The sequence below is a fragment of the Emys orbicularis genome, chromosome 9 (assembly GCF_028017835.1).
Source record: "Emys orbicularis isolate rEmyOrb1 chromosome 9, rEmyOrb1.hap1, whole genome shotgun sequence".
NCBI lineage: Eukaryota > Metazoa > Chordata > Testudines > Emydidae > Emys > Emys orbicularis.
In genome coordinates, this window is record NC_088691.1 from 90,724,664 (window position 1) to 90,752,412 (window position 27,749).

The 27,749-nt window shown below is 40.5% G+C and overlaps 1 protein-coding gene across 1 annotated transcript in view; it reads left to right on the forward strand.

Annotated features, from left to right (window-relative positions):
• The first annotated feature begins 5,300 nt into the window (after window positions 1–5,300).
• SEC62 (SEC62 homolog, preprotein translocation factor) overlaps window positions 5,301–27,749 on the forward strand; it is a 28,865-nt gene continuing 6,416 nt past the window's right edge. The window contains exons 1-5 of the mRNA XM_065410637.1: window positions 5,301–5,363; window positions 14,049–14,157; window positions 19,603–19,708; window positions 25,185–25,395; window positions 25,675–25,767. Coding sequence (XP_065266709.1) covers window positions 5,328–5,363; window positions 14,049–14,157; window positions 19,603–19,708; window positions 25,185–25,395; window positions 25,675–25,767 — 555 coding nt within the window. The 5' untranslated portion in view covers window positions 5,301–5,327. The remainder of the gene's footprint in view (window positions 5,364–14,048; window positions 14,158–19,602; window positions 19,709–25,184; window positions 25,396–25,674; window positions 25,768–27,749) is intronic.

Below are 27,749 nucleotides of genomic sequence, written 5' to 3' on the forward strand. Positions count from 1 at the left end.
CTTCTTAATAACCTTCCTGGAAAGAGAAGGTTAAAGACTGGGCACAATAGAGTATAATTCACTTGCAGTCATGGCCTTCTCTTTATATTTGATCTATACTTGTAACGCAATGCAGAGTATGCATTTTAAAATATATTTCATGTTTTTTGTCAAATCTGCATTTATTACTTCAATATCAAATTGCACAAGGATTTTTTGTTTTAATATGGAGCATTACTGTTGGATTCTCTGATTAAAGACTCCCTTTCTATACATTGATACAATACAGCTTTAAAACAGCTGGTAAGGCTTAAAGTGCCAGTGATCTGCAGATTAAGTTGTCCCAAAGTATGTGTTACATGATGGACCATACTGGTTCCATTCTTTTGTCTGGGCCCTGTAGTGGGTTACTGGGTGACTTCTGAATCGTCCCTTTCAGTCAATTGTGTATTATTTGTCTTAAAGGATACAGAAAGCTGTGTTAGGATTTCCCTTAAAAAGAAAGCAGACCAGTTTGAAAGTTCCTATCATTGCAAGAGCTTCACGCCATGTATAATCTGTGAAATGTATTAGAAAATAGATTTCTAACTAAAATGGACAAATGTGTGTATATGTGTAGTGATAACTGTGACGGGTTAGACCCCCTTTTTGGGATGCCACCTGATGTACTTGGGTTTCACTAAGCCCCTCCTGCTCCACCAACCTGGATTCCCTCTCCGTTTTGCTGAATTAGGCTCTCTGGCTTTTTGCAGCGCACACACATAGGTAGGGCCACACCCAGGTGCAGACACAGACTTAAGTCAGCTCTGTGTGAGAGTATTCACCTAGCACTCACGTGCACACCCCCTTTGGTGAATAAACCCAAAATAATATTGTCTTGCGCTGTATAGAAAGATCTGCACAGTGCAAGCTCATAAAAATTCACCCTCTCCCTTAATGTGAAGAGAGATATGCACAACTTCTTCCCCCCGCCCCCCAGTTAGAAATTGGACAAACTGGGTTTAATAATAAACAAAACAAATTTATTAACTATAAAATGTATTAACTATATTAAGTGATTATAAGGGATAACAAACAGAACAAAGCAGATTACTAAGCAAATAAAACAAAACACGCATACTAAGCTTAAGATCTTAAAGAGACTGGTTTCAAGAAGTAATTTCTCACTCTAAATGTTATTTTAGGCAAGTTGCAGAGTTTCTGTAGCTTAGAGTTCCAGTTATTTATTCGTACAGACTGGACCCCTGTCTCAGTCTGGACTCATCCCTGCCTTTCCCCTCACGTTAGTTCCTTTGTCCCTTCAGGTATTTTCAGCAGTCTTTCTTCTTGGGTACACAATGGAGGAGAGTCCAGATTAACCCCCTCCCCAGCCTCAAAAAGGATTTACCCCAGGCAGGAAACCTTTGTTTGATCCCCATCCGCCTACAGAGGAAAAGTACCAACAGTATCCAAGATGGTATTTTGTATCAGGTGATCTTATCACCTGGCCTTGCAGTGTCAAAGCAACTATGAAACCAGGTTTATTTGCAATGTCCACAGGAAGGAACTCCAGGCCTTATTGGAAATCCACGTCTTCAAAGACTCATTGCCATTTTCTAATGGCCCACTAAGGCTGATTGCTTATTGTCTGATGGGCGTTTCCCAAGTATACACACAGATGTACTTCTTACATAGTCAATATTCCTAACTTTAGATACAGAAATGATACATGCATACAAATTTGATAATCACATTCAGTAAATTGTAACCTTTCCAATGATACCTTGTATGAGTCATCTTGCATAAAATATATCTTAGTTATGCCATATTCGTATCATAACCATCTTTCTATGAAGAATATGGGGTGTAGCGTCACAATAGCCATCTTGATTTTCAAGAGCAGCAGCATTTGTAAAATCAGAGAACCCAGTATCAGGGATTATAAAGAAGTCTGTAAACACTGGTTCCATAGTTGTGGATGACATTTTACAAAGACATTGTCTGTGCCCTATGCAGCTTACTATCTAAATCAGATAGATACAATACAGAACAATCTTGACTATTTGAACTTCACACATCCAAAACCCACTTTGTAAGCTGCTTGTATTCCCGCTCTACTCCTAACACAATACACAAAATTCAGAACCTAATTCCTGAAGTCCTATGTTGCTGCCAGCAGATCCAGTCTCCTCCTTACCTACAACATTTCTCTTACTATGCCCTACTCAAACTCCAGCAAGGCAAGAGCATGATCCCAATCTCCTAAAGACAATAGGCCATTGGAACAAGTGAGATACTCATTTGAGTATGAATTGAGCCATCTGACTCCTTTTACTTGTTGGGAGATAACTACCACCGTAAGTTATACATCTGGAATCCACATGAACACAGATCATCTTGAAAGGTTCTGCTACCTGCAATCACTCAATTTTGACTAATCCCGATCATACTAATGTCTGGACACACCCCAACTCCATGAAGGTTGATACCATCTCTTTCAGCTGCACTGGCACCGGACGTCCCCTGGCAGCACTGGACTTTGTGACATCTGAAAAACAATCTCTCTCCATGGTCAGGTTCCACCATGGGAAATAATTGTTTTATATTCCACATATCCACCACAATAGAAGGCAATTATAGGAAAGGCCAATAGTTCCCTCCTCGATTCTTGGTATACATTCCTATTCCTATTTGGTTCATTCCTTGGAGTTCCAAAGTCACTTCATTCTTCTCTGGGATGGCTCTACCATCTATCACTACCACTCCTTCAGTTCAAGGTTGTGGCCACAACAGTTCCTCTGTTTTGTTGGCCTTCAGGTAGTCCTCTGTTTGTTGCAGAGCCAAGTTCACCTAAGTCTCCATTCTTCCAGGCAGACTTTCCAAGTACTGCTCCAATACCATGAATTTCCCTACTATACAGGTTCCAGAAATTGTGTAAGATGCCTTTTAATGAAAGAGCAGTATGTAGATTGAATTAAGAAACTTTGCTGTTCCACTTATTTAAATTCCTAATGTGATGATGACTCAGTTAACAAGTCTGCTGTTTTAACAGCAGATACATGCTACCTCACACACACACAACAGAGAGGTATAGCACAGGACATAGTTTGCTGTTCCAGGGAGTGAAAGCATTTTCTTTCTAAAGTGTTTTGTGTGTGTATGAATATGTCTCTAACCTGAGTAGCCAAAGCTTTCTTGCAGTATTAGCAGAAGGCTTCTCATAAGATAGATTTAAGCATTACATCACATGCCATTTGTCATTATTCTGCATATCAAGTCATGTTTCCACGTCAGTGTCCTGTTAGCACTTGTGCATTCCACCACTTCTGTGCCAAGTAAAGTGTTGTTATCCTTGGTCATTCAGGAGATGGGCAAAACCTCTTCCACAGGAAAGTTAAACCAACAGCCTCAGTTTGAACCTACTGTTTTGTAACTTCAACAGCTAAGCACATAAAATAATTATTAAAAGGCTACTGTCAACCTAAACATCACACTTCTGTCTGAATATATTTTACCCACTATTTTTAGAAGAAACACCTAATTTTACTCTATCTAAAATAGATTAAAACTTTATTTCCCTATATTTTCAATTTATTTTGTGTATAGTCCCCTCTACAGTCAGCCAGTTTAACTTGTAGCTTGTGTGGATCTGCTGTCCAGCACCAACGGAGAGAAAAACGTTTACAAAAAATAGGAAATTGTGATTATAAAATGCGCAGAAGTGCGCAGGGTGATTCAGGGGCAAGTATATCTGAAACTATTTAAAACTTTTTTTTACTGTTTTCAATTGATAGTATAATTTTCATTTGTGCATGAATACAGAGACAGGCTGAGCGCTTCCAGATTAGCAGGAATAACCAAGTACAACAAGGTTTGGTGTGGCTGTGGGTTGCATATTCTGGTACAGAACTAAACATGCTTTGCTAATATATATGGCCTATTAGTAAAAGCATGTGGTGAAACAATCTCAGATAAAAAGGTATTTGATTTTTATGTAAGGTGTATATCTGCACCTATCGCTTAAACTATGGGAAAGGGTCTGACTAACCTAAACAGGTACAATGCCTTCATAACCTGTGGACATATCAACAGGCATCTACATATGGAGGCACGGTGCATCAACTACTGTATCTTTGTTTTAGTCTAATCTCTCATCTAGGAATGTGTAGTCAAATTCTAAATGTATGTGCCTATATTCAAAAGAATGGGTTATTACTAATCTAGTTTTGAGGCAGCCTTTCAAGATGGAGAATAACGTCTATGACCATTTACAGATTCTTTTTGGTTTGTTTAATCTATTGCCCGGCCTAAAATAGCGTACCTGGCAGAATGTACCTGGAGTGCTGCCACACACATTTGGTACATCGTGACGTGCTTTGTATTGTACATGAATAGAACACATGAGCACAGTAGGCAGATGAAGAAAAACACCTGAGTAAATATAGATTTAGGAGCTTAACTTTGGGCACTCAGTTTAAAATTTTTGACCAAGGATTTTGTAGCCTTTTGGACCAAATTCTGGACCTTTTCAAAACAGGAAGCCTCTAGCCAATGTGCAAAAATGCATGCACAATTGGGCACCTAAATTTGTGGGCTCATTTCAGGCAATTGTTCTAAATTGTGATAGCTGCATATATGAGTTTGTGTATGCTGACACAGAGTCCTAGTTGAAGGCCAGAAGAGAACATCCCATCAGATTCTAGGCTATCACCCAGTTATCCCTTGAAATGAACCCAATAACCTGGATTTTAGACTAAAGCATTACAGCCCTCGACAGACTAAAAAAAACTATTGTGTGGCACAGGAAGAGACTAGCAGGGACCGAGGTGCACCAATGCCCCAAAATGGTGACGACCCTGGACACAAGGGTGAGAAAAGAACCCCAGGGATAGAGCCACACTTGAATGGTTAATGAGTTAATTAACGTGTTGATTAAGACGTGTTAACTAACACCACTGTGAGCGCTAGTGTAGACACCACACCAGCACCTACCATCGGTGGCCCGTCCAGGGGCGCTAGGTAAGATGCAGGTACCACAGCTACATTTCCCTCCCCTCAGGCGGAGCAGCAACGGGGCGATGAGGGAGCAGGGAGCGCGCTACTGAAGAGACCGCCTAATACCCAGCGGGGTGCTCGCCCTCGCCGTGCTGGACAGCGGAAGCGCAGGGCACGTATCCTGGCTCGAGCCCCGCCGGGAGCCCGCCAAAACTGCCTCCTCCCCCCGTCCGGCGAGCCGGTCCCTAACCCCTCCCGCCAGGCGCGAGCCCCAACTTAGCTACCAGCCAGCTCCGCCCCGCTTACATAGCGGCTCCCGCGGCCTCTCGCGAGGCTCCCGCCCCCACGTCACCGGCAAACCAGACGGCGACAACATGGCGGAGCGGAGGAGACATAGGAAGCGGATCCAGGTAGTGCAGCTTCCCTCGGGGACGCGTTGTGTCCTCCTGCCCTGCCTCTACTCCCGCTCGAGCCCCCTGCGGCTGGCCCTGCTCCCCACCCCCGAGGCCTCCGGCCTCCTGCCCACCCTTGCCCCCCCCCTCGCCCCAGCCCCTGTCTCCCTCCCGTAAGGCCCCGCTGGAGTGCCCCTCTCCTCCCTGGAGCACCCCTGCCCTTCTCCCGCCTGGAGCCTGCGCGCCCCGCCGCATACCCCTCTCCCCACCCGCTTGCAAAGCCCAGCCCTGCGCCCAGCCCACCTGTCCCGCTGGCACCCTGCATCATGTGAGCACACGCGGACCACCCTCGACATGCTACCCCTGTCGTGATATCGTAGCAATACATCACCCCCGCCCTGTCCGTGCTGGCCTGCGTGCACCCACCCACCTCCTGTGCATGATCACATGCCCCCCTCCCCCCCCACAAACACACCTGTGCAGAGGTGCACCCCCAGTGCGCTACACCTGTCGCAAAAGCGCGGCTGTGCGCTGCCCATGGAATTAATGGGAATGACAATTTTCTTCTCTTGGAGGAGGGGACAGAAGGGGTTTCCGCATTTAAGAACCAGTATTTTATAAAGAACGTCTGAATTTCTCATACCTTCTTGCAGCTTAAAGACCTATTCAGTTGTAAACAAAAATATGTGGAAGGGATTTTCTTCATAATATGGTTTAAAACGTTTCATTATTTTTCTTAAAGAGACCAGGTGGGAGAGTTAATATCTTTTATTGTAACAGCTTCTTTTGGTGAAAGAGATGAGCCTTTGTGAAATTTAGACAAATGATTACTTTTGTGAATAGTGGGTGTTTTTTCAGGTACAGTAAATCACCCCTCCTCCTTTCCCTCTCCCCCCCCCCAAATCTTACATATTTAAATGTTTATTTAGACAAATACTAATGGGGGGGAGAGGAGTAAATAATTTTTTTCAGTAAATATTCAATTGGGGGAATAAAGTATTTATTACAGCTGGAACAATAAAGGCATCTGTAGTTCAGGTTGCCAAAACATATTGGGTGGGATCCAAGGTACTTAAGTTCCTAAATCCCAGTTTTGGTGCCACTGAGATCCATAAAACACCCACTAAATGCTGTAGGTGTCTAAACTCGTTTGGCACCTAAGTTTTCAGGGTAAAAGTTCTCCTTTGTGCCTATGTTTATGTCTCTGAGAGTGTGCAGTCTACCTTCCTCAAGGTGTTGAGACACCATCTCCTGCCTAAACCTCAGAGTGATTCACAAGCCCAGGAAAGATAGGAATTTGGCTGCCTATCTCACATGCATGGCCCAAACTGGTAGGTGGCCTATGAATGTGCCTACCAGATTGGGTCCCATTCAGAATCTGGCCGCCGGAGGAGGAGGAGATGGTGCCCATCTTATAACTTTAGCCCCATGGTTAGAGCATTGACCTGGGATGTGGGAGATCCCGGTTCAATTCCCCCTTCTCTAGCAGAGGGAGAAGGAGGATTTGGACAGGGGTATCCCACATCTCTCAGGAGAGTGCCCTAATCATTGATGTGGGGTTCCCTCAAAGTCTCCTGCTGAAGCTTGTCCACCGTGGATAAATAATAAGTGAGTGGAGCAGAGGAACTGAAGCCAGGGTCTCTGACTTCCCAGGTGGATGCCTTACCCACTGTACTACAGTCATTTTTTCCCTTTGCCTCTGGCCCGATGACTATTTAATGATTTATCCACAGTGGAACAGTCATTGAGTGAGAGAGAGTTTCTGAGAATTTACAAGTTATTTTGTTAAGTTAGTTTAAGTTAATTAAAGACAATCCTTTAAGAAATTAAGCAGCTGTCAATCTTTTCTCTGACCCAAATGATCTTAACAATGGAATAATGCAGGCATTTCAGACTTCCCATATAGTTAAAATTAATTGAAATCTTGTGCAAGAGCACAGGGGGAACCGTGGAAGCACAGAGAGTCACCGACTAAGATCTCTTACCCTCCTTCACATATCACCAGTTTTGCTAATACAGCCCTCTCACTTAATAAGTCAATTGCAAATTAAGGGTCAGATTCTCCAGTATGCTTAATGCTGCTCTGATGATGCAAAGCAGCTGTAAAACCATCTTAACTAGCTGACGTGCTCTGGCTGTTTTGGTGTACTGTTGAATTTGCCCCTAAATTTAAAATTTCAAAAAAAGATTTTGAGGTTGATATTACAGAGCTTCAAATAATTAGAAATGTTGTATGGTAATATTCTTCTTAGGTTTCTTGTTTAGTATTCATGTCTGAAAAAACCCTAGAGAAATTGAGACAAGAAATTGTATTAACATGGAATTAAGTTTGAGAATATATATCAAATATATCAGTAACTTCCCAGTTGAAAACATTATAGAGAAGTTGTAATGATCCTAAACCCAAGCATTACAAACCCAGAAAATGATGCCATGCAGGGAGGGGAATATGTGAAAAAATCTGTCTTTAGAAATAAATTTAATCTGGGATCACAAATACTACATTACTTCAGGGCAGAGATGAGGTTGTTTAGATTTCTTCACCATGTATTTTTTTTTTTTAACCTGAATATGTTTGGAGTTCTTTTAAATGTAACCTTAACTCTGAATTTCCTGGGTTTGTAATGTATCTTTTGGGAATAATTACACCATCCCCGTAATGTTGTATTACTGTTAAATTACTGATATATACTCTCAACCTTAACTTCATTTTAGCATATTTTGTCTGGGAATATATATATGTGTGTGTATGCACATTTGTGAACTCATGGACGCAGTGTTCATGTAATGAATTGTAGAGTCATACAATACGTGTATTTATTCACTTTGATCATCTCACGTGCCCCGTGCTCACTAATCTATCACACTGGGACTTATTCTAGCACGCCATGCCTGTGATCAGTGTCAAACAGCCACCATTAAAAACCACCACCAACAAAAAACTGTCAGAGAAATGTTTCCTCTTTCTTCCTCCCAGTGTGGAATTTTCTGGGGGGGGAGAAAAAATCATACCTGGTTTGAGGCCCAAGAAGGGCAGGATTCATTCTTATGCTTGTGACCTGTTCTTTTTTTTAACTTTTAAAAAAATTACTATTAAAAAAAGAAGAAACTGGAAAAAAAAAAGCATAGATAGAACAAGAAAATAATCAGGTGCTTACAAGTTAGAACTGCATCCATTGCAATAGTATGATACAATACTCTAAAGTGTCAGTGATTGAATTATTCTTTATATAGCAAACAAAATACAAACAAATAGGATTAAATACAGTCCAGGAAAACACTCACCAATAACAATTTACATATGACATTTAATGTCTGGTGTAATAACAACCTAAGGCTTCAATCCTGCAAACACTCATACGCGAATTTAAAGCATTTAAGAAGTACTCCTGAATTTAACAGGACTATTCACATGCTTAAAGTTAAGTATGTGTATAAGAGTTGGCAAGACCAAGGCCTAAATTTGTAACACAAATACGTAGATAAACATATGTTGCCTTCTTAGCAGTTTCTCCATCATATATCAAACAGAATGTTGGAGATGAGTCCATGAAGAGAGTACTCTTTAATTTGCAGAGTTCTTAATTGGCCAAAATGAGTCAATTGTTTTTCTCAGCTTCTTGGACTGTCTTGGCATAGTTCAAAAAGGATCACCAGTTTTCAAAGTAATACTGCAAGCTGCCTCTATTAAGATAGTCAATTTTTCCATTATAAGGGTATATCAGATTTTCTGGAACCAAGGGTGGAATCCATGAATCAATGTAGGTTCCTAACTTCTATTTAATCAGTGGAAGTTAGGAACCTTAATATAAGTTAGGAGACGATGTTGTTTTGTGGACTCCACCCTAACTGTTTATTATAGGCCGGTGTTTAAGCTTCCAATTATCTGCCAGTGAATAGCTATAAAAAAGCCTTACTTTAAAGTCCTGCATTTTGTGGCCTTGCTGGGCAGTAAGCAGGAGCTTTATCCCATTGAGAAGGGAGAGATTCCCAGCAATGGGACATCTAGCCATGGAAGGTGCAAAGGTAACAGTATAGTCAAAACAATTTTATGTTTAGAAAAACTATTTAAAATAACTTCTTAGAGGGTTTTATGTGTCTGACATTGAATTCATAGTAATTAAGTCAAACGACTTTACAGGAGGAGAGAGATGAGATGAAAACAAGCTCCAATAAAAACTTTTAAACTTCTGTAAAATGTTCTTAAAGTAGTTCTTTGCTGGTGGCTTTCAACAGAATGCAATGGCTAATAATATATATTCATAGGGTTTTAAAGAGGAGACTTTGCCTGGACGCGTGGCATAGAGAACAATGTATAATTAACCATGGCACACATTAAATGGATTAAAAGCTGGCTAACTGATAGGTGTCAAAATGTAATTGGAAACAGGGAATCATCAAGTAGGTGTGGCTTTAGTGGGGTCCCACAGGGATCTGTTCTTGGCCCTACACTGTTTAACATTTTTATCAATGACCTGGAAGAAAACATAAAATCATCACTAAAAGTTTGCAGATGACACACAAATTGGGGGAATGGTAAATATTGAGGACAGGTCACTAATACACAGCAACCTGGATTGCTTGTTAAACTGAGCACAAACAAACAATGTGCATTTTAGTATGACTAATGTAAATGTATTCATCTAGAAACAAAGAATGCAGGCCATACTCACAAGAGAGGGGAACTCTATCTTGGAAAGCAGTGACTCTGAAAAAGATTTGGAGTCGTGGTGGATTATCAGCTGAATATGATTTCCCAATGTGATGCTGTGGCCAAAAGGACTAATACAATCCTTGGATGCATAAACAGGGGAATCTCGAGTAAGAGTAGAGAGGTTATTTTATCTTTGTATCTGGCACTGGTGCAACTGCTCCTGGAATACTGTGTCCAGTTCTGGTGTCCACAATTCTAAAAGGATGTTGAAAAATTGGAGAAGGTTCAAAGAAGAACCATGAGAATGATTAAAGGATTAGCCAACGTGCCTCATAGTGATAGACTCCGGGAGCTCAATTTATTTAACTTAACAAAGAGATGGTAACGGGGTGATTTGATTTCAGTCCACAAGTATCTACATGAGGAATACGTATTTTTATAGTGGGCTCTTCCATCTAGCAGAGAGAGGTATAACACAATCCAATGGCTGGAAGTTGAAACTAGACAAATTCACACTGGAAATAGGGTGTAAATTTTTAACAATGAGAATAATTAACCACTGGAACAATTTATCAAGATTCATGGTGGATTCTCCATCACTAATAATTTTTAAATCAAGATTGGATGTTTTTCTAAATGATATGCTCTAGGAATTATTTTAGGGAAATTTTGTGCTCTGTGCTATACAGGAGGTCAGACTAGATTACTACAGTTGGTGTTCTGGCCTTGGAATCTATTAATCTAGACATAGAACAATGAAGGAGGTTAGGCTCTTGATTTAGGCAAAATAAGAAAAAAATAAGTTTCTCATATCCCACCAGGATTTGTTTCCTTTCCATATTTATGTAGTCTCTCATTTTCCCTATATCTAGTTGTGGTGTTTCTCTCCCTCTTGAAATCCCACCCTCATCTCTTTTCCTTTTTGTTCTGTTTCCACTCAGTGGTGTTTCCCTACCACACAGCTCTCTTCTGTGTAGTGTTCTGGCAGCAAGGTGAAATTTATTAAAATTTTGGTTTTTGAAGGATCAATAAAAGGGATTTTGGAGATAAAAATTCTAGTAAATCTTACTTGGGTGGCAGTTTAACTGAGGTAGTAGGAAGAACACTATATAAAGAGAAAATCCTGAGGGAATCAGATTGCTAAAAATGGTGTGATACTTAGTGATATTGAGGTTTCTGAAGACCCAAGACTTTAATTTCTCTGAGAAAAGACTATCTGTGTATATATATAAGGATGTATTTAAAAAAATAAAAAACTTTTCCTTTACAGACTCCAGGTTAATATCTGTTTAAGAAAAAGTCTAAATACATATGGTCAAAAAAGAAAAACACCACCACAATAACACCCCCCCCCCCCCCCGTATACCTGTTACCTAAGAAACCTGATCCAATGTGCTCTTTCATCTCTTGTTAAAAAAACAAACATGTTTTATAACCTACAATGAAAGTATTCACTTAAACACAAAGTCGTCTTAGTCCAGTTCATTTGGACAGGTGTTCAGTTGAACATCACAGCTGGCACTTTGTTGGCAGTTTCAGAGACTAAGCTGTTGACTGAATAGGCACTTAGGTTGAACTGCACTGGCCAAATTCTAAAGTGGATAATTATATGTGCCTAAAATTGTGCCTATACTTTCATTTGGATAAATAATTAATACTTATTAAATGCCTCTCATCTTAGTGTCACTGTATTTCACAAATATTAGTATATATGACCACTATTACCACTATTACATAGATGGAGAAACTGAGGCAAAGGTTGTGGTTGGCCAATGGCTCAGTGCAAGTTGGTGGCAGACATGGGAATAGAAATCCAGATTTCTTGACTTTCAGTCTGTTTCTCTAACCACTATACACAGGCTTTTGGGATTCAACTAGATGAAAGATGTGTTGGTTGTTATTTTTATGAAGACATTAACATCATAATCCTACAGTTGGTGGTTCTACATTTGGGTTGGAATCTGTGGGTAGGACATTGTACAATATCTTGCACCACTGTTTCCGTGGTTTACCCCTTTGGTGGATGAATAAAGGACTGATCTTCAGAAGTGACAATAGAACACTTTTTACTAAAACTAAACCAATTTTCCCATTTGTTAGGGCTCTTTTCAGTTAGTTTCATGGTGATTTTTTTAAAAAAGCGGTCAAATGCTGAGTGGAGAGACAGGGAGGGAGAATGGCAAGAGAGAGATGAGTGTACACATAAGAGATGTCAGATAGTAGAGGAGGAAGAAAAGAAGAACAAGAAAAACAGGAGATGTAGCAAAACAGGATATGAAGACAAAGATAATTTATTCCATGATGACAGCACTTACTGTCAGTCAGACAAGTAGTGTGGTCTTCAAAAAATCCAGGTGTGGGGAAAGGACCAAATCACCTGGCATAAGGTTAGGAGAAAAAATTAGGCATGACCTTTGCTTTTAAAATGTTGTCTCCTCCTATTTTGTCATTAAATATTAATTTTGAAATGTGATGCTTTTAGTTGTTGCACAACAAAATTAAAACTATGACTGAATATAATAAAGGGAAAAAATAGATGATTCTTTTTTAGTGAGAGAGATTTATATGGGGACACAATGTCAATGATCAATAGTAGAGAGAGAGAAGGTTGGTGAGGTAATATCTTCAGTTGGACCAATAACAGATATTACCTCACCCACCTTGTCTCTCTATTAACCTGGGACCAATAGGACTACAAGAACATTGCAATGAGCAATATTGTTTTTTCTTAAAGAAAGGATGCATGTCTTACAGTTAAAATATAGTACCCTAGTAATCTGGAGATCTTGCTTCTAGGCCTGGTTCTGTAACAGGCTTCCTTTGAGGGACCTTGGGCAACTCATATACCAGTCACTTAGTCTACAGTTAGTCTTAGTCTTAGCTCATCACTTGGGGCTAGATTTTCAGGGGTATTTAGGTGCCTAAAGGTGGAGGTAGGCACTTTTGTAAATCCCACTAAATACCTGAAGATGTAAGATAGACACTTAAATACTTTTGAAAATCTGACCCCCTAGCCTTTGTGCCTGAGTTTCCAATACTGACCTGCTTGATGGGTCTAAACGCTAATTCATGCCTGTAAAGTGCTTTGAGATCCTTGGATGAAATGTGTTATAAAAGAGCAAATGTGTTTTTTTTTTTTTTTCCCCCAGAGTGATATTTTTACTTTGACAGATTTCTTAAATGAATGCTAAAGATGTTACACAAACCAACAAAGACAAACAGAAAATAAATGTTCTCTCTCTAGGACACAGTGTAAGCTTTAATTTTTAATTTTGTTACTGTCTTCCATCTTTCATATGATTTAGACAAGATAATTGAGTTTCACATGCTGTGTGCTTGAGGTCATTTGCTTAAATTTTGTATAAAAATGTGTCCTGAATGAGTACATAATTCTTTGAAAAAGAGTGAAATTAACTTGTTAAATATAAATAAAAAAAAATTAACTCATAAGTGAAGCCTGTCCCAGGTTGTAGGCACTCATGCCATCAGTTAAAAATACTCTTGGATCAAATACAATCCTTTTCAGACTAAACAGGAACACATTCTTTTCTCCACAAATGTCTCCAATCAGACAGCAAAACATCTGGACAGGCAAGTGAGTGAAAATTGGGGTTTACTATAAACTCAGTAACTCACAACTGTAACTTAAGCCTCTACATGCTTATATACTTTTATAAAATATCCACTACCGTAACTCCTATTGGGAAACCCATCTTGCAATGATTAATAGCTTATCTAAACAAATTTCTTTCAAATTCTTTCAAAATAGTACAGATCCTTAGCCCAAGCTAAGTCCCATTTGTGCCATTCCACTTAAAGATGCTGTGAAGGTGTAGTTGGGGAATACCCTTGTGAGACAGAACTGGTATAATAGAATGCCTGGGGGACTTTTGGGGGATAGCATGATGCTATACTCTGGTGATCCTATGTCAGCAGAACAACCCCTGAGGACCGCTGCTTTAATTTATGCCCCCACAAAGTGGGAGGAGGTGGTGGAAAGGAAAGGAGGTGGTGGAAACCAGTATTAATTTTATATTTTTATATTATAGGAAGTTGGTGAGCCGTTCAAAGAGGAGAAAGCTGTAGCCAAATACCTACGTTTCAACTGTCCAACAAAATCTACCAACATGATGGGCCACAGAGTTGATTATTTTATTGGTAAGATTACTTGTAACCAAATGATGATACTGCATATTTACTAATATTGTACTTTTTTTAAATTTAGGTTACTAGTACTTTTAATTAGTAAGCTGTATATCATTTATAGCCCAGGGAAATTAACAAGGCACTTACTAGTCAGAAGATTACATTTACCAACCTGAAGTAGATGCAGAAGACACAGTCAGGAAAGCAGAAGTGAGGTCCAGAGTAAGACACCCTGGTGAAAAGCCCTATCTGTCTTCCACCCCTGTCTGCCGGTAAGGGAGGAGGACTGAGATTTCTAACAGGGAGTTATCCCTGCACCCTGCTTGGGGGGTCTAATGTTCACATCAGTCACTGAGTAGCAGGTGTCTGATAAAACTGACACCACATCCCACCTCTAGCTGCTGAAAGGGAGAAGTAGCTTTCTGTCTCTTCCCTATCCTCTTGAGTATCCTGGTTGCTGTGAAAGGGACTCTGCTACTTTACTTCCCCAAAGCCTTCAAGCTGCTGTGGGGAAAGTGGCAGCAAGTTCCCACTACACAACCCCTCTCTTAGTCTCCAGTTTTCGGGTCTTTTTTCTCTGTGAATAAAGACAGAGCTTTGTCAAACAGCAGTGCAGCATTAAACTAACATGATTCATGATAGCTTCACAGTATTCCTGTAGGTTCTGAATGGAAGCAGGAAACTAACCAGAATCTTGTTAATTTCATTGTCTTGTTGCCTCACTGAGCTATGAGGAGGAGTAGAGGTACTGTGTGCAGACTTGGCAAGACAATACTACATTAGCTATTCTGTTCTCATCCGGAAACTTATCTTTGTAATGATAAGGGGTATAAATTATCTTTTAATATGAAATTGATGGCTTAGTCTCTCATAATCGCCAGGGAAACCTTCCCATGTGCCATGGCCAGTGATTTTTTTCAAACCCTATTTTTAGTTCACTTTTCATTGTGAAGTAATGTTACAAAAATTCTGAGGTGTTTTGTGTGGCATTAGGACTATTAGACAAGAAGTCCTACTTCTACTTATAACTTCATACAGACTGCTTTCTGTAGCCTTGGACGAGCTTCTGGACTTCCTGCCCTAGTTTCTCTATCTGTAAAATGGAAATGAGGGTAATAATTACATACCTCAGATGGGTGTAGTGAGTCTCAATTAAGCTTCATAGTGTTTTTCAGATATAAAGGGCTATGTAAGAGCTATATACTTGTATTATAACTTTCTTGGTAGTTTGAATGGTTATATTTTATATTTTTCAATCACTTATTTTCCTTGTAACTTTTGGAGATGACACCCTATCCTCCTGATCTTGTATTCACTGGTAAAAATTTATACAAAAATGGCAGTAATATAACAGCAAATTCTACTCTCATAAAATGAAAGCATTTCTTGCTTGAGTGTTCAGTAAGTCATGTTGATGTTTAAAATGTTTATGCTAATCATTTTTTATTTTTTGAAGGGCGTCTGTCACCTCCTTTCTCCACCCCTCTCCCACCACCACCCTTAAAAGCCCCAAGTTAAGGTGACCTTCCTGGCTGAGGAGAGCTGGATTTTGTTTCCTTCCTCCAGGGGCTAAGGATACTACTTTAACTTGTACCCATCCCCTGCTGGCTTAGGGTGGTGTGGTATCAGGATTACTCCATCTGTATTTGGTATAATGGTGCTGTAATACTATAGTAGTTCAAAGTCTCAGTTTTGCCTGGGTAGAAACAAAGTGCGCTATTGTGTATCTCTCAGTGTTATAGGGAAACCTCAACGTGGGCACCCTCCTGCTGCCAACATTAGAAGCACAGGCATAGCTCGCCTCAGTTTCCATTTCAGCTGCCTATGCAAATGAATATTGTCTCTCTCAGCAACAAATTCAGACGCTTTTATTCATATCAAGTGCCACAGTCTTCACATCCCTCATGGTAAAAACAGCTTCTCCCAAAACCCCAAAGTAGAACACCGCACACTTCAAGGTTACAACATAGCACTCTTCAATCCCGTTCAGAGGTCACCATTCTCTGGTTGCCCACCTGAGAGTCGTTAACGCTTCAACCCCAGTTTCTTTATCCCTGTTCCAGAACCCTCACTCTCCAGGGCATTCACCTGAGAGTTCCAAGACCAGTTTCTTTCCCACAAGTCGTCTTCTATAGCCGCACATTAGATGTCTGCAGCATTCCACTCCCCAGGCTTCCTTACCTGTGAGTTTTACCTCTGGTCCTGCGGATCTTCCTCTAGAGTCAACTCCTTACATCTAGGTCTGGCTTGCACTGATCAGACTGGTTCTTTCCCTCATTCCTAAGGCCTCTGCACAAGCTTTCCTGCAACTCATAAAGGTTCCCCAGCACTAGTCAGTCCTCCCAACAGCTTTCCTCAGAACTAGTCACCAGCAGCTCGCAGTTACTGTTTTCCTACTGTTCTTTCCCTCTAGCCACTCTTTGCTACTCTTCTGTTTCTCCTCTGGTCTCAGGCTGCTCATGCCTGCTGCCCCTTCCTGACTCTGACATGCTCACACTCTCTCTCTTTGTCTCAGTCTCCTCCTTTTGATATGGTCCTGCTCTGAAGCCCAATTGGAAGGCACCTGACCAGTCACAGGTGCAGTGGGCCCCTCTCTGTCTTAAAGAGGCAAGTCTCCCTGTGACTCCCAGAATACAGCCAAGATGATCAGTGTATTCCTAACTGTTTTTTTTTTTTTTCCTTCTTTTGCTTTTGATTCAGGTTCTCCTTCTAAACCATTTGTCTTGTGTTGATTAGGAAATAATTTAATTCTTACTGTGGGATATAAAACAGAATTGTAAATAGTTTGTAAAAAGGATGAAATTCAAAAAGGACAAATGCAAAGTACTCCAGTTAGGAAGGAACAATCATTTGCACACACACAAAATGGGAAATCACTGCCTAGGAAGGAGTACTGCGGAAAGGGATCTGGGGGTACTGCGGAAAGGGATCTGGGGGTCATAGTGGACCATAAGCTAAATATGAGTCAACAGTGTAACACTGTTGCAAAAAAAGCGAACATCATTCTGGGATGTATTAGCATGAGTGTTGTAAGTACGACATGAGAAGTAATTCTTCCGCTCTACTCTGCACTGATTGGGCCTCAGCTGGAGTACTGTGTCCAGTTCTGGGCGTCACATTTCATGAAAGACGTGGAAAAATGGGAGAAAGTCCAGAGAAGAGCAACAAAAATGATTAAAGATCTAGAAAACATGACCTATGAGGGAAGATTGAAAAAATTGGTTTTGTTTAGTCTGGAAAAGAGAAGACTGAGTGGGGACATAACAATTTTCAAGTACATAAAAGGTTGTTACAAGGAGGAAGGAGAAAAATTGTTCTTCTTAACCTCTGAGGATAGGACAAGAAGCAATGGGCTTAAATTGCAGCAAGGGAGGTTTAGATTGGACATTAGGAAAAACTTCCTAACTGTCAGGATGGTTAAGCACTGGAATAAATTGCCTAGGAAGGTTGTGGAATCTCCATCATTGGAGATTTTTAAGAGCAGGTTAGACAAACACCTGTCAGGGATGGTCTAGATAATACTTAGTCCTGCCATGAGTGCAGGGAACTGGACTAGATGGCCTCTCGAGGTCCCTCCCAGTCCTATGATTCTATGATTGACAGAATAGTTCAACAATATATTTTGCCATGAAGCTATTCTAGAGTTCCAACAAACTTGAATTTGGAGTAAGGACTTAATTGTGTTCCATGTGATTGGACAGGATTTTTGAAGTGTTTTCATGAAGTTTACACTTTACTGGTATGATGCTCTGGCACTGTACGGATTATAGTTCTATGACATTATGCTTTTTTAAAAAAAACCCTCAATAATAAGAGATTGTAAAACAAAAATATGTAATACACCAGACTAAAGAGTGAAAAAATTGTTACTCTTTTCCTAGCTACACACACACACAGTTGCGTTTGTGTTTTACATTCATACAACCTCAAACTGGGAGATCACATGGTATAATCATTAACATTAATAGAATACTTCAGTAATGATCGGCGGAAAGCAAAGGCTTTCAGTTTTGAAGGGATAAAATTGGAGTCCAGACTGGCAGCCTGTTTATGCGATAGCTATTGTACAAAGTGTAAATATTAAAAAAGAAGGGGGAAAAGGATGTATGATCAGCTGTGCCAGAGCTCCAGTCAGTGCAGCTGAAGAGTTGGACAAAGGTAGTTCTGCTGTAAATTACCTTCTCACTAAACGCCTGACTGCAGCGGCCCCCACAGAGCCATTCTGTAGCCAAGGAGTAACAGAACACAGCAACACTCCAGCCAGACCTTGTTTCCCCAAAATGCCCTCTATGATGAGACTGGGAAGCAATGCTGTGGGGCTGGCTACATTATCTTTCTGCCATCTGAATATTCCACTATGCCAGAGAAATTTCCGTATACTGGTATCTGGTTAAATTGGCTTGAAGCTGCATTGTATTGCCAGTGCAAAGTAACTATTGCGGGCCAGGATCTGTGCTGGAGCCTTTAAACTTCTAAAGTAACTAATCGGATCACTCAGAGAGTTGAGTTATGGGAGTTGGGGTTTTGTTTAGTTTGGTTGTTTTAAGCTTTAAAATCTCCATTATGATTTCAGATACTCTTTCTGAGCCTGTGTGCATATGCTTACACCTTCGTACATGTCTGCAAGCCAGTTTATATAGAAGGTGTGGAACAGCAATTTCAGGGAACAGGCTAATCAGAATTTTCCAGGATAAACAAATAACTCTACGCTTGTTCTTTTTATCTTATCTGCTCCATGATTAGTGTGTTGCTGTTACTTTTAGAGCCTGGACATAACAATCCGTTTCATATTTTGTGCCAGATTTTTGCTTTAGATAGTCACATGGCTTCCTTTCATAGAATTTGACCAAGAATATTTAAAGATTGAACTGTGACGTTAAAAAAATCATGCCTTGAAATAAATTTTAAAAATCTGACTTTTTTTTTTTTTTTTTTTTTAACTACTTACATGTTGTACTTCCTGCATTTCAGCATGGATAGTAAAAATGGACTAATCAGTTTAACTTTTTTATTTTCATTCACTAGCAGCACAAACTACTGTAGAGGATAATCTCTTTTTTAAGGTTCCATTGGAATTTCTTAAAAAAACAGAAAATCCTCACACCTTAGTTTTGGAATTATAACAGAATTCTTCTTTGGGGTAGGATATGATCTTGCAATGTCCTGTTAAAATTGGTTTGTAATATAATATTGTAAAAAGTATGCATCTGAACCTGAATTCTTTATGCAGGCAAGGTTCCCATTGGCATCAGTGGGAGTTCTGTTGCAACACTGGCATCTCTCTCTCTGAGAGTGGGGTGTTTTTGTTTCATTATGCAGGTAGGGTTTTGTTCCTGTATTTAGCAAAACTGAGAACTAATTACAGATTCTGTTTTTGTAGTATTTGGGCGGATCAAATATTGAAGTGAGCTCTTTCTATATTTTATCACAGGTTTGTTTTTCCTTTTTTCCTTTCAGCCTCAAAAGCTGTGGACTGCCTTTTGGATTCTAAATGGGCAAAAGCCAAGAAGGGAGAAGAAGCCTTATTTACAACTCGAGAGTCTATAGTTGACTATTGCAACAGGTATGGCCTTCTAGTCAAGATAAATAGTCTTAATAACAAGTACAATTTTCAAAAGCATTAAAGTCCCATTTTCTGAAGGCCCTAAATCACTTGGGCCCTTTTGAAAATGGGACAGATACTTTTGAAAATTATATTTTCACTATTTTTCTTAACCTTTTGTGTGTACATTATAGTTACTTCAAAATAGACTGCTGAAGCAATGTATGTTTTTGATTAGAATGTTTGAAAAAATATTTGTGGTGTATCAGTAACATAGAAATAATGTAGTTTAATCATTGTAATGATATAGTCATTAACAATTAGAAGAACTTATTGGGTCCAATCCTGTAATTACTGGTGGCTTTGCCACTGGAGCAGCACCCCTGAAGGAAAAAGGAGACAGTAAAATAATAGCAAAGTAAGTATCTTTCTCCCAATTCCACAAACATTTTAATGTTTATCTAGTAGAATAGCTGCTCTTTCAGATGAAGAAAGTATTTCTTCACACAACACACAGTCAACCTGTGGAATTCTTTGCCATAGGATGTTGTGAAGGCCAAGACTATAACAGGGTTCAAAAAAGAACTAGATAAATTCATAGAGGATAGGTCTATCAATGGCTATTAGCCAGGATGGATAGGGATGGTATCCCTAGCCTCTGTTTGCCAGAAGGTGGGAATGGGCAACAGGGGATGGATCACTTGATGATTACCTGTTCTGTTCATTCCCTCTGGGGCACCTGGCATTGGCCACTGTCAGAAGACAGGATACTGGGCTAGATGGACCTTTGGTCTGACCCATTATGGCCGTTCTTATGTAAGAATTCTTGTGGGACTGCTGCTCTGAAGGCCTGGGCTCTATAACCCACAAATCTCCAGCAGCAGTCAATCAAGAGCCTGTCGGCTGCATCGGAGGGCAGCAAAGATAGATTTTAAGTTCCTACTTTATGACTTGTAGGAGCAAAATGAACCTTCCAGTAAAGACTGAAATTGGGAGAAGCTTTAAATGCCTTGTTGTTCTTCAAGTGATTGTCCACATGGATTCCACCTTATGCACACCAGATTGGATTTTTTTGGCCAGCAGTGCTTGTTGGGGCTGGACCTGTGCTCTAGATGTCCTCCAGCCCCTGCACTCAAGGGCATAAGGGCAGAGTAGGCCCAACAGTTCCTCAGTTCCTACTTATCAGTCACGGCCCTACTGGGCTGCTTGGTGTATGCAGCCATATGCCCTCAAACCAACGTCCTCTGCCCTCACGTCTAGGGTAAGATCGTCTTCCCGTAAGAGGGAGGAGGCTATAACAGGCAGGGGCAGAGGAACAGTTGATCCTGGCAACAATTTCATCCTCCTACCCTGATATGGCAGCCAATCTTTCTACCTTGTCCAACAGATGACTTGAAGGCATTCCAAAACTGAAGAAATGTATGGCCAAGACCCTTGACATCCCACTGAAATTAGTGCAAGAGAAATTGCAAAAGCTGCTAGACATTCTGCACCCTTCCATGTCTGGTAGACTCTATGCTTATTAACAAGGGATTATTAGAACCTACAGTGGACTTGTGGCAGGCTCCAGCATTGATACCTGCCACTTACAAAAGCGTGGATAGACAGTATGAAGTTCCTCCTAAGGGCTTCAAGTATTTTTATTTGCTTCTTAATAGGCATCAGGTTTAAAACAAATATAAGGAAGTTCTTCTTCACACAACACACTGTCAACCTTTGGAACTCGTTGCCATGGGATGTGGTGAAGGCTAAAAGTATAACTGGGTTCAAAATAGAATTAGATATGTTCATGGAGGACAGTTCTATCAATGGCTTTTAGCCAAGATGGTCAGGGATGCAACCCCATGCTCTGGGTGTCCCTAAACCTCCAGCTGCCAAGTGCTCAGGCTGGATGACAGGAGATGGATCACTCAGAGTTGTCCTGTTCTGTTCATTCCCTCTAAAACATCTGGCACTGGTCACTGCCAGAGACAGGATATTGGACCCTAGATGGACCATTTGTCTGACCCACTATGGCCGTTCCTGTAGTGCCAAATTCACCTGTTATAGTGGCTGTTACAGAAAGATCCAAGCAGAAAGGACCTCCAAAAACATCACCAAGGAAAAAGGCCCCTAAGAAACTAGATCTGTTCAGCAGAAAAATTGTCTTCTCTGCCAATCTCCCAACTACCAGCTTTTGGCAAAATATGACTATCTGAACTGGGACAAATTCTCTCTGTTTATGGAAAGACTGCTGCAGGAGCATAAGGAAGAATTAAAATCCATCATGCTGGAGGCGCAGCTGATAGCTTTAACTTCCCTGTAGGCTGCTTTGGATGTATCTGATACATCCACATGCACCATGATCACATTGGTGGTGGTTCAGAATTGGAGAGGTCCAAAACACGAATCAGAAATGGATGAGGTCCTCCACTTGTTAAAGGACTCCTGAGTCACTTTGCGTTCTCTGGGTTTGTACAACTCAGCCCCAAGAAGAAAGCAAACCAGACCTCAAGCTTCCTTCAGACATAATCGCTCTGCTCCATACTGTTATAACTTTCTGAGGGCATTGGAGCGAGTAAGGGAGAAGCAGAGCTTCCAGAATAGACAACCCATCGCTTCTTCCTCTGCTACAATGCACTCAATGTCTTCCTCTCAACAGCAGTTTTCATGCCATAGTTGAGCCCTTTTGGCAACTGCCTTTCTTTTTTCGGGGAAGCCTGGGCTGGGATCACTGTGGACCAGTGGGTGTGAGAGATTGTCAGCAAGAGGTATTGCATGTAGTTCCAGTTGCTTACTACCCTTCAGGTACCTTCCCCATTCCTCTTCTGAGATACTGTTGAAGCAAGAGTTGGTTTTTTTCCTGCATCTTTGAACAGTGGAAGGAGGTGCCCTTTAAGTTCAGGGGAAGGAGTTCTTATTCGCATTATATTTTCATTCCAAAGAAGAAAGGTGGCTGGCATCCTATTCTGGACCTTTGATGTCTCAACAACTTCATCTACCATTTCAGGTTCAGGATGGTGACTCGAGCCTCCATTAGATCCTCAAGACTTTCATGGCTCTAACCTTTCAAGACACCTATTTTTAGATATCCATACATCTGGCTCATAGGAAATACCTCAGATTCCTAGTAGGAACATCTCATTACCAGTGCGGTATCTTGTCTTCTGGTCTTCCCACAGCACCAGTACTGTTCAGGTGTAGCAGCTCACTTAAGGAGAGAAGGGATCCAGGTCTACCAATATCCTAATGATGGGTTGATCCAGGAAAGATCACCACAACAAGTGACCAACTTGATTAAAGTAGCCTTAACTTTCTTTGCCACACTGACGCAAAGCAGAGAGTTCATAGAAGTCTTGTTAGATTTCAGGTCAGCAAGAGCCATCTTCTTCCACAAAAAAGATTTTAAACTATTGTGGTCCTCAACAACTCTCATTTCAACTAATTGGACTGTTTACTAGACCTGAAACAACTTTGGCTTCCTATTATTTCCATAAGGGTTTATCTAGCAATAATATCTGCACATCACCCTGTTATCCAGGGCCAAACTGTATTTTTTCCATCCTAGAGTGGCTAGATTCCTTAATGGCCCTGTTCATTAGTTTTATTTTTTTTGCCCCCTCCAGTTCAGGAGTCACCTGCCTCTTGGGACCTCAGTATAGTTTTAAGAGGATTGATGGGTCTCCTTTTAGAGTCCTTAGGTGATATAGGGAACAGGTTGCTATCAGTGAAGACTGCCTTTTTAGTTGCCATTACATCAGCTTGAAGGGTTGAGGATTCAGACCCTTATTGTGGGGACACTTATTTTTTGGCAAAGGCTTCCAGAATGGATGCCTATCTTGGTAGGGCTGTCTTGCCGTTTTTGTTTAAGTAGGACACCTACAAGCAAATGGATTGTTTGTTACTCACTAAGTGTAGAATCTGTGTGAACAATCACTGAAAGAAAGAGAGCTTACTTACCTTACAGTACAGTAACTGGTTCTTTGAGATGTGTTGCCCAGGTGAATTCCACACCCCGCCCTCCTTTCTTGCTACTAGAGTCCTACTCTTCTGGGATTCTGTTTTGGCGAAGGACCACGGTTGGGGTCGCTCCACCCTTATGCCTCAGGTGGGGGGTGGATGGGAAGCAAGGAGATCTAGGGCACAGGTGTGGCCCCAATGGACACTGCTGGCCAAAAGAATCCAATCTTACAGGCATGAGGAACATGTGCACCGAGAGTGGAATCCATGTGGAAAACACATCCCAAAGAACTTCAGTTACTGTAAGGTAAGTAACTTTTTTTTTTTCCTTTTGAATAAGGGATTGAGGACCTGATTCTACTGCTATTTTACATTAAATATTCCCACTGGCTTTAGTGGGAGTTTGTGTGCATAGGAACTGCAGGGTCAGGCTGAAAGCAATGTAGCTTAGGATCAGATTAGCAGAACTGGACTATTTTTCAAACATATTCTTAGTAAAGTTACTCTGCCTTAAAAAGGAAAAAAGAATGAAACCATGCTTTTCTTTTCTTTTCTTTTCTTTTCTTTTCTTTTCTTTTCTTTTCTTTTCTTTTCTTTTCTTTTCTTTTCTTTTCTTTTCGTTTAATTTTTGTTGTGCCTCCAGCTGTGTATGTTTTATTTTAATATCATTCTGCATATAGTTTTTCCAATGAAGTAGTTCAGCTGATTTCTTTCCCTGTAAAATATTTAGGTAAATAGCTCTGGCAAAGGTACCTGATCTATAATAATAATAATAATAATAATTAATAGATAAATGAAAGGACGAGAATCAATTACTGGGTGAAGCGATGGCAACAATTCAAACTAACTAGACCACAAAGTAAGGGCCAGATTCTCTGGTGTTTTAATCCCTGCCTCCCGCAGCCCCAGCCTGACCTGCCCATGTCGTGGCAGAGGCCATGACCACAGTATTTTATGCTCTGGCTAGCTCAGTTGGCAAATACTTGGTTTCTCAGATGTAAAAGTCTCCCCAACACTTTCCCCCTCACTTGGCACTAAGTTTCTGTTTGGACCGCATAGAATGTGATTGTCTAAGTGTGTTACCTTGGTTCCAGTAGTACATCTTGGGTCAACTTACAGCTCTGAACCATATAGCCTGATAAGTTGTATGTCCACTTCCCATCTCTCCTGCTGCTGTGAGAAATGTTGACATGTAATTAAGGAGAAATATTGAAAGGAAATGTATCAAATGAGAGGGTGTAAGAAAAATAATTTAAACAATGTACCCGATTTTCCACTCTCTTGGTTCTGGTGTTGTCATTTAGATCTCTGCAAAATGCAACCGAATCAGGAAGGTAGAGGTTTTACTCCCACTTTGCACAGGTATACAAAGAAGGCACACAGGTGTGAGGCAGAGGAGAATCAGGCCCACTATGTTTATTAATAACCAGTCCTGTTTGGTGTGACACCGTCTTTGCATCATGCTGTCACAGATATCCAATAACATAATTGTGTTCTAAACATATAACCACACCAGTAACTCCTAAATGATTTAGTAATATAACCTTTTTATTGTAAGACTCCTAAAGAAACAGTTCTTTCACCGAGCATTGAAAGTGATGAAAATGAAGCCTGATAAGGACGCAAAAAAAGAGAAAGAGAAAGGGAAGACTGAGAGTGGGAAAGAGGATGAGAAAAAGAGCAAGAAGGAAAGTGGCAAAGATGAAAAGACTAAGAAGGAGAAAGAGAAGGAAAAGAGAAAGGATGGTGAGAAAGAAGAGTGCAAGAAGGTAAGTGCAACCCAAAAAAGAAGACAGTCAAACCTATTAGCAGATACTACTAACTACTGTGAAAAACCTACTTTTTAAAGGGTAAGGTTGTTCGATCCAAAATGGGGAGTGCTTCTGCAGTAGTATTCTTGTTGTTCAGCACTCATAAGCAACTTTGTAATAATGATATATGGATGCAGCCAAAATTTCAAAATGGGACCTAAGAATCTGGGGCCTTTTACAGTCTCTAAATTCCTTTTTAATTATTCCTTCTGTTTCATGATTGATATATGTTCTTAGGATGAGAACCCAGGAACACCCAAGAAAAAGGAAACCAAGAGAAAATTTAAACTTGAGCCACATGAAGATCAAGTTTTTCTGGATGGAAATGAGGTGAGGTTTGTGTGTAACTTTTATTTCTACACTTCCTATATTTATCCGTGACCAGTACATTGACAATAAAATACTGAACCTGATTAATTTCTCCAGACTTTTTCCTTCTGCCCTTTTGATAGTTACCAGCATGGGTGGAAACTTGCTGGCCTCTCTTGCTAGTAGGTCATGCCATTTTGAAGTATTTTTAAATACTTCAAATTCAGCTACAGGGAAGGGAGTCCAAAGTGGTTGCCATCTAGAAGCCTCATGGTCTGAACATGGGACTGGGAGTCAGGCACGCCTGAATTCTAAACTAGGCTCTGCCACCAAATTTCTGTGTGGCCTTAAGTTATTTAACCTCTCCGTGCCTCACTTGCCTCTTCTTTAAATCAGATGATTTACTTCTCTAATTATACCATACTGTCTGGATTCCTGCCCTTGCACTTATATCTTGAGACAAGAGGGAATTCCTGTACTTCTCAGTGATTTTACCCATTTAAACAGAGGGAAATGTGTCTCATACATAGACCAACTGCTGTCTCTCATTGGGCCCCTGGAATGTTTCCTTAAATTCCTTTCTGACGGTGGTCAGCAAAGGAGTGTCCCGTTAGGACTGTGACTCTTATGACTGGTTCCAGTTCTCTGCCTATCCTGCAGACTATACATTGAGAGAAACTTTCTTCACAAAATTGGTGAGTACCTACAGTAGTGGGTTTGTATATGTCTGGTATGCAGTTGACGTAACAGTCACCTTCTTTTCAGCTGTGAAGGTCACCAGTTACTGCTGTCGGGTACTTTGAATCTTCACTACTAGATGAAGATGCTATCTGGCTTTAATGACATTCATTAATCATACTGGTTCAAAGTACTCTACACTTTGGCAAGAAGCTTTTTCCTTAGGGTGAGTGAATTCGTGGTTCAAGTGGATTGTGTAGTTCCCATGAACACCTTTGGTACAATGTGATGCAACAGTGGGGATTAAGATGACACTGTACCCTGGTACTGGGTATAAATTATTGCTCCTAATTGCCATTTGTTTGAGCCTATCAGATAGAACTTACCTCCCTTACTTAGTTTATTCCTACATTTGTCGTCTTTTGAGCCTCCTGGCTTGCTGTCTGTTTTCCCTTGATCTTTCTCTTGGGTGCCTCTTGGCACTTAGAGCAGTATATATTTTTTCCCTTTGGGAACATGAGTGAGTTTGTTTTTTACTGGAAGTTATGGCTTCATGGCCAATACCTCCAAAGCTCCATAAACACTTGGATTTAGTGTTATTTCTGAGGCTCTTTTATTTCAGTGAGTCTGTTACCTAATGTGAACTCCTAGAGAAAACATCTTTCATAAATTATCCTTGGCTAAAGCTTCTTTTAAGAAGTAACGCTTCTAGGAATCCATTCAGGAAAGTATTTTTGTTGCTTAAGAGAAGGGAAAATTATTTACCTGTAATTCTCTGAAGATATCCTTTGATGTGTTCCTACTTCCTTACAGTTGGGAGATGAACCCTTGATGACTTACCTTTTGTCCATTTAGCTAATTTTTTGCTCACAAATGATTCTTAGAGGTTAGAGAGCTCCATGCTTCCCACTCATTAAAGCATTACAAAGGAATGCTCAAGTGGGACATTGAGGCACCACTGGTTGGTCAGTAAATGAGACACAACTACCAGCACCGGAAAATGTCAGTCTTTGAGAGCTAGGGAAGTTTATGCCAGTCTCATGCTAAACTTCAAGTCCTAAGTAGAAATATACAGCTAAATGGTATTTTCAACTAAGCCAAGTGAAAGTAACTTTCCTTTCTTTACCTCTGATGGAGCTATGAGGATTAATGTTTGTAAGATGCTGAAAGTGTAAAGGGCTATGTATTATTAATGGAAAATAATATACTCCTGGGGGACTTCTGCGCCACTGCACATGCGCAGAATTTATGTCCCCCGCAGATTTCTTCCTCGCAGAAAAAATGACTTTCTGACGGGGAAGCCACAAGAGCGGTCATGCGACTCT